Raw genomic sequence first — 14,259 nt, 5'->3', positions numbered from 1 at the left:
GGCATTCATACTCGGACACTGAACGCTGAATGAGTCAACGTATTTTACAAGAACGTAGGTTCGTTAAAACATTTCTCCAGTGGATATTGGCTGTTCCGAGTCAACTGGCTCCACTACACACGTATACATTGTACGCAATTGTAAAGTTGCCATTCTTACGCTGTCTGCTTGACACTCAATACAGTTACTGGAACAACAGAATTACTGTATAATACTACTACTGGTCTGTCACATTAGCACTCACGTAAGTGAAAACGTGTGTATTATTATGGTACACTCTTGATATTACCCACGCACAATCTGCTTTCCTTTCAAAACACGTTCAAACACACATGAGATGACACAATGCCAGCTAACGTTGGTCACACTAGTACTGGTAGCACTAGTATTATTATGGTGGTCCTGGTAGTTTAAGCGTATGCTCTATAATCTACATCGATCAACAATGTTGGTAACCTTGCTAATCCGATAGAGAGATTGCCCCTGGTCTCGAGGTCAGGGATGCGGAAGGAGGGGAAACGGTAGGTGGGAAAACTCAAAACTGCTGATGTGCCAATATAATGAAAAATATTATCGTCACGGTATCGACCTGCGATTGGCTGCCTACACCCCCTGGGCGTGTGGAGTCTGATACACAACGTTAGGTGTACATGTACTTGCATGTTGTTCATAATGCACTGTAATAAACGCCTCCTGTATGGGCAGAACTCAAAACAATGTTGCTGTTGTTAAAAAGCCAACACAATCCGAGAAAATCATTCATTGAGTGACTGTCATGCAGTAATTAATTTCAAATGTACTTACATGTACATGTACATACACACATGTAGGTGTTGATTTTCACAGACAGTGTGTTACACGTACATGAACGTAAGCAGGAGCGTGCGTGGGCTGTGCCCGGTCTGCCTCCAGGGGAAAACGCCGCAGGGCGAATATCGTCTCACAGGAAAATTCACCCTTTGGCTTTGCCTTTGGCACTTTCCGCTGGGGACAGCCCCAGCGCCTGCTTATGTCACACATTGTAAAAGAGTGGCCGTGATTTACAGTGCAACACGCCACAAGCTGAACAGCTACACCCGTCATCTGGTCATGGCTGATTGAATTCCCTCATCATGGGCTCTGAGCTGCATCCTTACTCCTTCCATTGTTTCTCGTGCAGGTAGATGTGCATGTGCATGTACATGTAGTCGGTTTGTCAATACTGAAGTAGATTTTATTAGACTACGCATGGAAATTGGAGACTAGATGTCGAGCAATGTATTCACCGCATGAGTTGATTCGCATCAGGGAGTAGCAAATTCTACTCGGGGAGTGGCGAAAATACGAGTCTCTCCTACTACTCCCTGGTTAGCACTGCCCGCTGCATTCCCAGACGAAGAGCACCAAAACAAAGTGGTGGAGGCATCACAGGTGCCCCGAGGGACACAATAGCGGCTGTCGAGTGTTTGCCTTTTTCTAGCATCAATCACTACATTAATATTGGAAAGGCTTTCCGTCTAAAGCCTTTCCATACCGGTGCTCGATGTTTCAGTTTTGTGACTCCAAATTACCCGGAGGATGTACCCAGTGTGCTGACAGTGCTCAACACCGCGGAGGCAGAGCGTAATACAGAACAACAAGGACAATCCAGTTGTTGCCTGATGATTGCGAGTAATGTGAGAGCATGAAACTTGCAGTAGCAGCAAACAAGCCTTGATTGTCCTTGTTGATCTGTGACACCAAATTAATATTGTGGTCCATTTACGAAGAAAGTCGACGTTGGCGGGCTCGCGGTTTTTCCGCCAACTTGACTTGACACTTGCGTGACACGGTGCAAGCGTAACGTGGGACGTCTTGGGTCTTGATGGCCTTGGGGTAGCTTTCTCTTCCTTGTCCCACCGTCGTCGTCATACTGGGCTGACTTATCCGTTCTATTTATGATGTGAAAAATAGAATGCAATACAACTTCAAACTGTATACTAATTGTAGTTGTGTCTATGGGGAGGTGACGGCTATACATCGACAGTGTGTGAACTAACGACTTACGTTATTGGGCAGCGCGTGGCTAATCGATGGCGCCGCCATGCATCTGCAGCCCGTTAATCAACATAATGGCAGCGTTTCATCTTGATAACTTCGAATGATGGGAATGCGCATGCCAAAATCAACTGCTCGCCCAATGCAGGATTTGTTCAATGGTAGACTAGACTCACTAGACTCTAGAGCCCAATTTTACTGCAGGATGGAATTACTTCGACCAAGTCGAGAATCCATACAATTTATGGATTCTAGAATTTATAGATTCTCCGCTTGGTCAAAGTTTCTTTACAAAATGCAAACCAACCAGGTGCGTTAGACTAATCACTTAACCTACAATGACTCTTGTTGTCGTGCAATGCAAAATCTACATGTAGATGAAAATACCTTTATGTCTGGACTTCTCGTGCCTTTGTTCAGGACTTTTATAGGAGACTCCGAATTGTATAGCGTCTTAGCTATAAAGAAAGATGATTGTTTGGAAAGTTCGAGCTAGCGCGTTTCCCTCCGACTAGACTCGACACGTATTTTCCACTCAGCACACCCAGCAAGAAACCACCGCTCTCTGCTCAATTCACAATGTTTCGGAGAATACACCCCTCATTAGTGAAGCTCGATTTTAGGCTAAGGACGTTTGTGACTGCCGAGCACTACATTTATATTGGTTTCCTGTCCCCAAACGTCACCAGGGATAAACCTAGAGAGTCTCTAAGGGCAAAGGCTCCGCTTTCAGCGCCACGAACACCATGCCGGTGAACACAAGACACCAGAGGAAGTAGGTATCCGCACATGGATGTGTAGAACAAACACTTTGATGATCCTTAGTCGTTCGCAATGCTGTGACCTCCAAAACAGCTTTTCACTCGGTAGAGTTGAGTCGAGCGACCTGCAACTCCTCCCGGTGCCGAAAGGCGGGCTCACGCCCCTACATGGCTACACATACAGACACACAGGCACGTCATAGTCCTGCTGCCCTTCGTTCAGCCATTGCGTGTACCTAACCCGAACATGTTACATTGAAGAAATGGATACGCGTGAGAGCGAGTTAAAATCCAAAGCGGGCCTCAAATTGCCTGACAATTGTTGACACAATTAGGAGGGACCACAGACATGGCCGAAAACAGAGTGAGCTTCCAGTCTGATGCTCGTATGGCCATCTAAATCGGCCGACACCAAGTAAGATGTGAGTGAGGGAGATCTACTCGCTGGTGCACATTTGAGCGAATTCAATACTTGTACATTATAATGATTTTATCGTTCCACCAGGCGACGGATCCACGACTGTAGGAAGATAACTGCATTCACACTGGTCGCGCAGAGAATACAGAGAGGCGGTTGGAGTTCAAGTAACACACGAAAATCCTGTCGCCAACCTCAATTTTCACACTTCATGTCCATGTGCGCGTTAGGCCTTGGCGGATAATGCTCGAAAAGGTGGCGGATTCTGCTTTTTTTACACCGAAATTGGCAGAACCATACAAACCTTATGGCGGGAAATTCCTCGAATTCTGCTCCATTTCTTTATCCACATACCAAACATGCATGAAACTTACCAGAAAAAGTACCGAATTCTGCCAATTTTTCTGCCGGCATTATCCGCCAAGCCCTAGTGCGCGTGCGTGCCAAAGATCCTATCTACGAGTTTCACGCACTAAGCGGTCATGAGCTCATTGCAGCTTTTGCCACCAGCTGAGGAAATCCCACAGTTGTCAATGACAGACCTCTGGTCGCATTGGCATGACTCGCTTATCAACACAGCACACTTGTACTGTACTAACTTCGCACCACGACGTACACACCAGACATGCCCAGGTCGGCGACCATGGATGACTCAACAGCTTCTTTGCAGCATTAAACTCAAGCATCAGCTCTACCGTCAGTATCTCAGAACTCGCAGCGCCGAGAACTGGCTCACATTCGTTACTCAACGCAATAGGACCACAACACTACTGAGAGAAGCTAAATCCGCCTTCGTATCCACTACCGCGCAAGGCGACGTAACTGGTGTCCCGCAGCGAAACCTGTACAAGTTAATGAAATCACTGCGGTCGTCCCCGAAAAAGCTGCTTCCACCTATTTCAGCGAACGAGACAGTGGCTAGATCAGATGGAGAAAAGGCGGAAGCGTTTAACAATTTTTTCATTTCGGAAAGCCAGAAGTCCGTCTCCGGACCAACTGAAGAAGGAGCCAATGCTAACGTTAAAATTGTTCATGAACACAAACACCTTGGTGTTATATTCGACAGCCATATGTCCTGGTCCCCACAGGTCCAGTCAGTATGCAAGCGAGCTAGCTCCTCCCTTGGCATGTTGCAACCTCACTGCCACCATTTAAATGACCATTGCCGAAAATTGTTCTTTACGTCGTATATTCTACCTATATTTGATTACTGTGACACAGCGTGGTGCGGTCTGTCTCAGGCCCTTGTTCAAACTCTGGAAATACACCAGCGTCTGCTTCTAAAAATCCTGTTTCGCAAAAATCAAACATTCTCCTCCCAACGTCTCTACAGTTTAGCTTCAGTTTCTCCCCTCTTAGAGCGACACCAGCAACATCTTTGCATCCTTGTACACATGATCTTATTAGACCTGGCTCCAAAACACTTTGCTAAGTATAACTGGTTTGTGTCCACCAGATCAACACGTCATTCCTTCTCATTACCCCGTGCCAATACCTCCCTGTTTCTGAAATCTCCTATCTTCTCTGCGTACACTCTCTGGTCTTCCCTGCCAACTAGCCTTAAAGCATGCACAGACATTAAGGAGTTCAAGCTTCAGCTTCTTCGTCCTAAATAATCTCACCATTTTCGTCATGCCTCCCCTTGCAGTACTCTCTTTGTTTCTCTCCTTATTATTCAGTTCGCCGTGGTTGGCTACCACCCGACTTCTCATATATATTGGCAGTCTTCTGACGAGCCAGGAGATGTTGAATTAATAATAATAATAAGCCGTGCCAGAGATTGGCGTGTCGCGCATCATCGGAAGCGAACTGAAGGAAATCATCACCACCCAGGAGGAGGTCAGAAAACTCCTTTCCGCTCTTGATTTCCGGAAGTCGGCTGGGTACGATGGCATCCCAACGAAATTGCTCAAGATCACTGCAGACGAAATATCGGGCTCCCTCGCAACACTTTTCAACAAGTCCTTCTCGCGAGGCGAGCAGCCACAGGACTGGCGCGACGCCACTATCAGTCCTCTACACAAGAAAGCCTCTCGTGCAGAGGTCACCAATTATAGGCCAATCTCGCTCCTAAGCGTTGTCAGCAAGGTTCAGGAGAGGATTGTTTACCAACGCCTCTATACCCACATTGAGCCCCACCTACCGGCCGACCAATCTGGATTTCGATCTAAGGATAGTACTGAACTACAGCTCTCCCGCCTAGTGCATGAGATTTCCGCCAGCCGAGATTCCGGTCAGGCAGTGTCAGCATGCTTCTTTGACTTATCAAAGGCTTTTGACCGAGTCTGGCATGCTGGCCTCCTGGCCAAACTCGAGCACCTTGGTGTCCGTGGCATTGCCCTTACCTGGCTCACAAGCTAACTGACTCGCCGCCGACAACGCGTCAAGGTTGGCTCCGCTTTGTCATCATGGAAATCCATTCCAGCTGGAGTACCCCAGGGCTCTGTCCTGGGGCCTCTTCTTTTCCTGGTGTACACGATCGACCTCCCCCCAGCATGTACAAACTCTCACACCAAATGCAGCCAGTTCGCCGATGACACGGCACTCATCGCGACGCATTACACGAGGGGTTTGTCAGCTGCATTCCTCCAACGTGCCGTGGACGCAGCAGGGCGATGGTTGAAGGATTGGCATCTCCTCGTCAACACCACGAAAACCGTCGTCCTTTCCTTCCAACCCCAACACACCATCCACATCACGCTCCACTCGACTCGGCTGCAGCAGGTCCACCAACATAGGCACCTTGGTGTTACACTCCAAGACGATTATGCGATGGACCCAACACATCATAGAAACGACCAACAAAGCCAAAAAACTACTACACCAACTCCACAAGACACGTGGCACAATGAACGCTTCCAGCCTATTGTTAATATACACGACCTACATCCGACCCGTTCTCGAATAATTATGGCAGCCTTGCCCTCTCCAACACCACACAGCAACAGCGGGACACACTGGAGAGAATTCAACGCCGTGCTGTACGCATCTGCCTTCGGATTCCCCTCTTTGCACCAGTTCACCACAGCTCCCTCCTCCATCACGCAAAGCTCCCCACCCTTAGCTAACGACTCCTTGTTAAACAAGCCCTACTAGCATAGGACATCCACCACCAAACCTCCCCACCACACCTGCAACAACCACATCTTGCACCACAACGTCAACACCAACCATACACCCTTCGACAGACAAGGACCTACTCCATCGGACACGCACACACGAACAGGCACCGAGATTCCCCCATCAACAGTGCCCTCACCCTCTACAACTCACTCCCTATCGACATCACAACCCAACCTCGTAGAAATTCTTTCCGAAACAATGCATCCAGTCTTCTTTTGAGCAGTACCTGTTCCTGCTCCGCGCATCCCCCTGGTTTCTGATATCTCGAACGTGTACTTAATAAATGTTTTTCATGATCCATTGCTTCTTGCCTCCCGGTTAATTTCCATCTAGCTGTTTCTGGCTAGTACCAGTTCTATCGCACTTATTAATCATCCTTATTGGCGTCACGCCATCGTGGAATAAAAGAATAATAATCAGAAAACTGAATTAGCTCTGCCTCTCGGTATTGAGCACTCTCTTGGACAGCCTGGAACCTCTCTGCAGACTCTGGTTTACTTGTAGATTAGCCCCATCCCTCACACAAACAAGTCAACAAAGAGGCATCTTTGGATTGAGGAGTGCTGGTTTCGAAACAACTGGTTTGAAGCTCAAAGTAGAGCTGGTGTTAGCTCAGAGCAGAGCTGCTGTTAGCTCAGAGCAGAGCTGCTGTTAGCTCAGAGCAGAGCTGCTGTTAGCTCAAAGTAGAGCTGCTGTTAGCTCAAAGTAGAGCTGCGGTTAGCTCAAAGTAGAGCTGCTGTTAGCTCAAAGTAGAGCTGCGGTTAGCTCAAAGTAGAGCTGCTGTTAGCTCAAAGTAGAGCTGCTGTTAGCTCAAAGTAGAGCTGCTGTTAGCTCAAGGTAGAGCTGCTGTTAGCTCAAAGTAGAGCTGCTGTTAGCTCAAAGTAGAGCTGCGGTTAGCTCAAAGTAGAGCTGCGGTTAGCTCAAAGTAGAGCTGCTGTTAGCTCAAAGTAGAGCTGCGGTTAGCTCAAAGTAGAGCTGCTGTTAGCTCAAAGTAGAGCTGCTGTTAGCTCAAAGTAGAGCTGCTGTTAGCTCAAAGTAGAGCTGCTGTTAGCTCAACGTAGAGCTGCAATGCTAAATGGATGTAATATAGCGCAAGGCAGAGCCGCAGCAAATAGCTAGATAACACCAGTTGTGAGAGTGGACCCGATTAGTGGGTACGATAATTATGATGGTGTGAATAAGTTGGATAGGGAGGGATGGTGGGAAAAGAAACACTGCTGAAGCACGATCCGTTGTCTGGAAGAGCACAACAGGGCAAGCAAGATTTGTTTTTCTTTTCCGCAAAATGGGCTGGTGCCATTTGTGATTACGCAGCAAAACAAAGCGCATGACGTCAGTCTTGAATGCAGTACAAAGCAATGCAGTGCAGTGTGTGCGCTAGTTCGGATTGTTGCTAACAAGTACTAGCACAGCTAGTACACCACTACTGCCACTGTACTATTTATAGTGGATCTTTAGTGTATGTCGAGAATTTGCAGTTTACGAAGGTGATGTGATTTAGTCAGTAGCGGCTTTCCATACGTACACAGATACCGTTTGTGTCGGCAGCGGCTTGGTATAGTGGAGTTTTGCCAAGCACATCTAACTAATTGGTGTGATAAAATGTCACCTTCACCTTCTAAGTTCACCCTCTCTGTTATAACAGTACATGCGGTGTCATTATGACTGTTCACTTGCGCGAATTTTACCACCTACTAGTACATCATCTCCGAGGCTGTTGCAGCTTGTACTGGTCAGTATAGTTCTGCATTCCTGCCAACATCAATTTCTTTGATACTTGCCATTTGCCAATTTTATTATTGCCAAGATTGGCTCTTATTTTGATCTTCTTTGAGTGTACGATGCAGTTTCTGAGCCAAGTTTCTTCCTCCTTTTGTCTCGGACATGACGCTGTGCGAACTGCGGACTTGTACTTAGGAGTGCGCTTTATGTTCCTTTTACGGAAAATGGAAAAAACAAGAATGGGCTATGCATTTTTTGGTGGACGGAGACGCATTGGACAGCAGCAATTTCATATTAGGCAGCAGTCGACCTGCCTGTCCTACTGTAGCTGCTTCGGTCGCCTGTACACCACTCGTGTACCGGATAGATGTCAAAGTGCAAAGTTCAAACGGCGATAGACCTATCAGGCCCTATCCTTGCCAATGGTGGCTCCATGCAAAAAAAACTCTCGCTCCTGGGATCCTATCCGGCATTTGGAACGGCATGCGTAGCTTGGTCAAGGAAGAAAAAGGGATCAAATCAGCGCCAACATGATCCCAAAGCGCGTTCTGTGTACAAGTGGAGCTCTCATACGCATCCAGTCCCAAACCTCACATCTCACACTTGTCCAGCCATCTCGGCTTTTACTTTGTTCTAGCCAGCAAGATCAGTACAGAGTCAGAACCAAGTAGGTAGCGAGATCAGCGACAACCGAAGAGTATTGCTCTTATTACTCGAAGAACGTTGCGGAGCTAACACTAATCACGAGAGATCATCTTCTGCTGCGAAGTCTGCTTCCCGAGTCGTATCATATCGTGGAGGTGCTGTTGGCGTTGGTCTCATCATGGCAAGAGCCTCCCAAGTATTGCTGGTGAGTGCGAGCAGTGAAGTAGGAATGACACGAATAGTTGGTATGTTTCTCTACTGAAAACACGTATGAAAGCTCCTTCTGACAGTACAGTGCCTGTCCACCACTGGTCTACGTTGCGAAATTACGTTTCAGCGGATCATGTAGAGTTTTGTACTTGTTCGCGTAGCAAAACCTTTACGAGTAGCGCTTTAGTTAGGTACACTGGATAAGCGGATCTTATTCACTTATGTACCTGTACCCGCGGGCTGTAGTGGAAGGGTCCCCTATGCCAGAAAATACACACAACTGCTGCACATAGCTGCCAAACAATAGCACTTGAAGAAATGCAGCTGCCGCGTAACAAAGACCACTCTGTTCAAAATATGTATTGCGTGTCAGAAGAATCTGAATACAAAGCTCCGCATATTCCATTTTGTCGCTTTTCAGAAAATGACCAGAAAGGAAGTCATTTTTTGTGCACTTTGTATGTAAATAGAAGTAGCTCGCCGTGATGCCGCATATAAAGTCCTGGCTTATTCACGTAGAAGCCGATGTGAGCCCTAGGCTTGTTTTCAACATGGTGGCAGTGTCGTGTTTGGTAGCACTACTGCCAGGCTTTTGTGCCGACATTGCATCTTGAAAATCAGGCTTGCATTCAAAACAGGCTCCCTACCTTTATACAAGGCAGAATAGCTGGTTGAATCTTGGATGTGAAATTTTGCACAGATGAACGAGTGCTTCCTGACCTGTGGATGGCGCTGCACCAAAAATCGGAGCCGAAAACTCTCCACTTCCCAAATAAGGCGCTTGTTGCATTTTCTCTCATCTATATTCGTCACTATTTATCTCTGACCTATCTACACTTGTGGACATAGAAACACAGCGGAATGACTTGGGCAAGCACCCTAAATATGTCGACATCATCACACACCAGTGTGTAGAGAGCTGTCAAACAAGAAAAGCTTAAGTTAAAAATGGCAAATGTGTACCAGGCCTACACATACCCTGTGCACAGATGTTCCATTTTTGGCTGGAGAGTCTATTTCCCGAAACATGACCAGGAATTCCAGTACTGTACATGTATATAGAGTTGGGAATGCAATGAATTGTACATGTATAAGCAGAAATATTCGTCTGGCATCATCTTTTTTCATCTAAGGAGCTTTCGGACTAAATTAAATGCCGGATCTAACGTCGATTTTCTCTGCTTTCAATACGATTCATGGTCCATGGACAAAAATTTCAACCGGACGAACCCCTGTTCTTTGGCTTTGGATGAAATTGTTGACCGACTCAAATGTCTGCTTGCACAGTAATTGCTTTTTGAACCGCATGCGCGCACACGGCTGCAAGGCCAGCGTCTCAGGTCGCGTACATTATGTCTCAGGTGTCAAAGTCCACAACTTGGCACGTATGCATGGATGTGTAGAAGGGAAGTCGCCCGCACCAGTGCAGGAATTCGTCACCCCAAGAATAGGAAGGAAGGTGCTGGAATCTCGGAAGAAAGAGCACCACGAGGTTGAAGTGGCGCCCCATGCTACTGTTGTCACATTCATTCTACCAGTGCAGTACACATACTGCAACATTCATTCTACCAGTGCAGTACACATACTGCAACATTCATTCTACCAGTGTAGTACACATACTGCAACATTCATTCTACCAGTGTAGTACACATACTGCAACATTCATTCTACCAGTGCAGTACACATACTGCAAAGCAGCTGCGCGCGCTGAAAAGTGAACTTTATACTACGGTGAAAGGGTGGTCGTTAAACTGACACCTGGAGCGGCGTAATAGTCTCAAACTGAGAGCCCGAAGCTGAAAATCCGATTCACGTAAAAATCCTCTGAAGAAGCCTGCCGGAAACATGACCGTCGCCACAAGGACTCGAGCCTGGGAAAAGCACCTTTTTTGATTTTTCATCATCACTCTTGCGTCATTCTAATTCAATGTTGATTTTATGCTGCTCTTTGGCGAGACAGTCAAGCTCGTGAAGAACGACCTCGGGTAGAACAATAACGTGTCAATACCGGCACATTCTTCTGGCCAAGTTACCATTAAAATACTGAATGCTTTCAACGGTACGGATAAAAAAACAACTAGAGAGCAATTGCACTCTGCTCATGCTCGATTGAGGGTTTTTTTGTTTTTGTTTTTTTGTTCACACGGTTGACTGTTCTTGTACCTTAACCCTTTACTGTCCGATTAAAATGTATACAAGCCCACGCAACCACAAAATCTGAAACTAAAATTAGACGTAACTTTGGTTTGAATTTGACGATTTCCTCGATCTTGGGCATCCTGGAAAGGTCTTGACGAGACGAACGCAATGAGCCCACACTCGGCGCCACAGGATGCACTGGTCCAGCGCTGCAAGCCAGGGAACGCGCAAAAGCGCTGAGCTCACGCTCGAGATCGATCTCAATCCACCATGTCACCCCTGTTGCTCGTATCGAGCTCAAATACTTTCGTAGAGACTCCCGGGAACCTACTTTTGAATTTGAATCAGTGTAGCCTTGCCAACAGGTGACGTAAACAGGGAAAATCCCAGCCGTCGACATGCGCGTCGCGCTCCGAACGCACATTTCCCGGGACCAGAATTACGAGTGCGATAACTCCGCAACCGCTCTTCGTATCGCTTCGGGGATTGTTCGAGGCGACAGCTGAGACTTTTCTCTTCGCCCTACATATTTCGATCTCTCCAAAAGACCTAGATTTGAGCAAGTTACGATAATTTCAAAATGCCTACCCCATCGATCCCATTGGATCGATGCTTGTATGTACGGACAGTAAAGGGTTAAAAGCCTGTGTATATGCCCAGTCGAAAATACGCCCACCCACCCAATACACTGCTATCCCTATTCCAAGTATACGCCCACCCACCCAATACACTGCTATCCCTATTCCAAGTATACGCCCACCCACCCAATACACTGCTATCCCTATTCCAAGTATACGCCCGGTTCCAAAATAACGCCCGTGCCCTTGTATACGCCCAGGAAATCGAGGCTGCTATTCTATACGCCCGGGGGCCTATACACGGGCTTTTACGGTAGTTTTTGTATTCACAGGTTTCAACAAGCTAGTACGGAGGCACTGTGAGAAGATGTTGGGTCGAACAATTTTAGTTCTTCGTGTTCATTGTCTCCATGATAATGAAGTGAGTGAATTTTTTCTTCTTCTGTTCTTTCCAAAACTCTCGTTTCTGTTCAGCTGACAAGCACTCTCATGCTGACATGCTGGACTGGTTTGAGCATGGCATTCAGCACAGGCGCTCCGGCTAGCACTTGCTCAAGCATGGCCCCCTCGCACGGCAGTAGTAAATCCCAGGCGGGTAGCCAAGGGTGCATGCTCGCTTTCTCTGGCAGCGTGCAGGAAGGACGGTCTCAGACATGTACGTGCCTGTGTTTTTGTTGCCTCTTTGGTCTGTGTTCCTGTAGCGTAAAGCAGGTTGAAGTGTCACAGACAAAAGTTCGTTAAGTTGAAATATATAAAAAGTAAAAAGGACCAAGGAACTACAAGTTACACTATAATGTCCACTAACACCACCAGTTACTATATATTCAGCTCATTCAGCTCATGGTTGTAGTTCCTTGGTCCATTTTACTTTTTTATAATCCTTGGCTCTCCATCCAAGTAGAAATTTGATGTTTAATAGGTGCATGTAGAAAGCGAAAGGGATTAACTAATGTGTGTGTGTGTGTGTGTGTGTGTGTGTGTGTGTGTGTGTGTGTGTGTGTGTCCCTTGTGTTTGAAGGGGACGGTTGCACTTTTTGTAGCTCCGATTTATCTGAGTTTTTCCGTCGTTCTTCTTACTAGTCTTAGGCCACGGGGTGGCTCTGGGTTCACCAGAGTCGCCCCTGGCGTGTTCCTAAATTTCCTGGGGCGAGGGTTCCGCGGCGCGGTCGCCAGGGCAGTTTCTTTTCTGTCACGACCGTTGTCGTCCTCGTCTCTCCATTCGCGGTGGTGTAGCTGACCCCCGAATGGTTCCAAACTGCGAAGCTCAGAGAGTACTGTCAGGAAGGCGGAGGAGAGGAAGGCTGCGAACATTGGCCTTTGGATCTTGGAACGTCCGCACTCTGGTCAACAATGACGGACCGGTCGAGACGGCAAAGAGACGAGTGAATTTTGAAAATTTGAATTTTGTGCCCGTCGTGGAGGACAGAAAGATCGACTTGGTTATCCGTGAGCTGTCCAGGTTTGACGTGGAAGTGGCTGGCCTGCAGGAAACCAAATGGTTTGGGAGAGACTCTTTCAACATCGGCGATGCGACTGTACTCGCCTCTGGTCGCCCCGTACCTGACGAAAATTTTCGTCGTGGCGAGGGTGTTGCGCTGGTTCTGCGTCGGAGGGCCAAGCAGGCATTTGAACGTGCAGGCTGCCAGTGGAGGCCCGTCTCGTCGCGCATCGTGACGGCCAGGTTGAGATTTGAGCACGGGTGGATGTCAGTGATTTCATGTTACGCTCCTACGTTTCGATCCCCCCATGCTGACAAGGAAGAGTTCTTTGCTCAGTTCCAGTCTGCTCTCAGCGATGTCAACTCTGCTGATGACGTCATCGTCCTGGGGGATTTCAACGCTCGTGTTGGTTTTGGCCCACAGCAACTAGAGATGTGGCAGGGAGTGCATGGATCACATGGTGTTGGTGATGTGAACGATGCTGGTCATCGACTACTCACATTCTTGGCGTGTCAACAGCTCACAGTATGTAACACACTGTTTCCCAAGAAACGCATTCACATGTACACCTGGCAACACCCTGGTTCACAGAAGTGGCATTGTATAGATTATGTGTTCGTACGCCAACAACACCGTAAACGTTGCATGGACTGTCAAGTGATGCGCACTGCAGAGTGTAGCACAGACCACCGTCGTGTCCGCATGAAATACCGGCTACCTGACGTTGTGCAGCAACGGTACCATCATGATGCACGTTCCAGGCCGCGGAAGTTTGCTGTTCACCAATTCAATCGGAAGCCATTCATGAGTGAAGAGGAGGCTGAGCGTGTGGCTACTGTACGTGCTGAGTACTGTGCTAGTCTTGAATCTCGTTTAGCCACGTATGACCGCGCCTCGTCTGTGGACTGTAAGTGGAGTACCGTGAAGTCGGCTGTTGTTGACGCGGCGGAGCAGGTGGTTGGTCGGGACAAGCGGCGGATGCCAGATTGGTTCCATGACAATGCCCTTGTATTGGAGCCTCTACTGGAGTCTCGTAATACCCTGTATAGCCAATGGCTGAGAAGCGGCAGGGACTCTGATCACCGGGCGTTCAAAGAAGCGCGTGGCCGGGCTCGTACTGGTATCCGGAAGGCAAAAACAACTTGGTTGATGGACAAAGCGGCGGTGGTGCACCGTGGACGTTTCAGTGGCAAAGCTGTCTGGTCTGC

The 14,259-nt window shown here is 47.7% G+C and overlaps 1 protein-coding gene across 1 annotated transcript in view; it reads left to right on the top strand.

Moving 5' to 3' along the window:
* Positions 1–8,590: 8,590 nt before the first annotated feature.
* Positions 8,591–14,259, top strand: part of LOC135820053 (uncharacterized) — a 25,420-nt gene continuing 19,751 nt past the window's right edge. Inside the window, exons 1-2 of the mRNA XM_065333357.1 lie at positions 8,591–8,890; positions 12,087–12,267. Of these exons, the coding sequence (XP_065189429.1) occupies positions 8,864–8,890; positions 12,087–12,267 (208 nt within the window). The 5' untranslated portion in view covers positions 8,591–8,863. The remainder of the gene's footprint in view (positions 8,891–12,086; positions 12,268–14,259) is intronic.

This window comes from Sycon ciliatum, chromosome 6, assembly GCF_964019385.1.
Source record: "Sycon ciliatum chromosome 6, ocSycCili1.1, whole genome shotgun sequence".
Taxonomy (NCBI): domain Eukaryota; kingdom Metazoa; phylum Porifera; class Calcarea; order Leucosolenida; family Sycettidae; genus Sycon; species Sycon ciliatum.
Note: the sequence above shows the minus strand (reverse complement) of the source record. Positions and strands in the feature narration are given on the sequence as shown.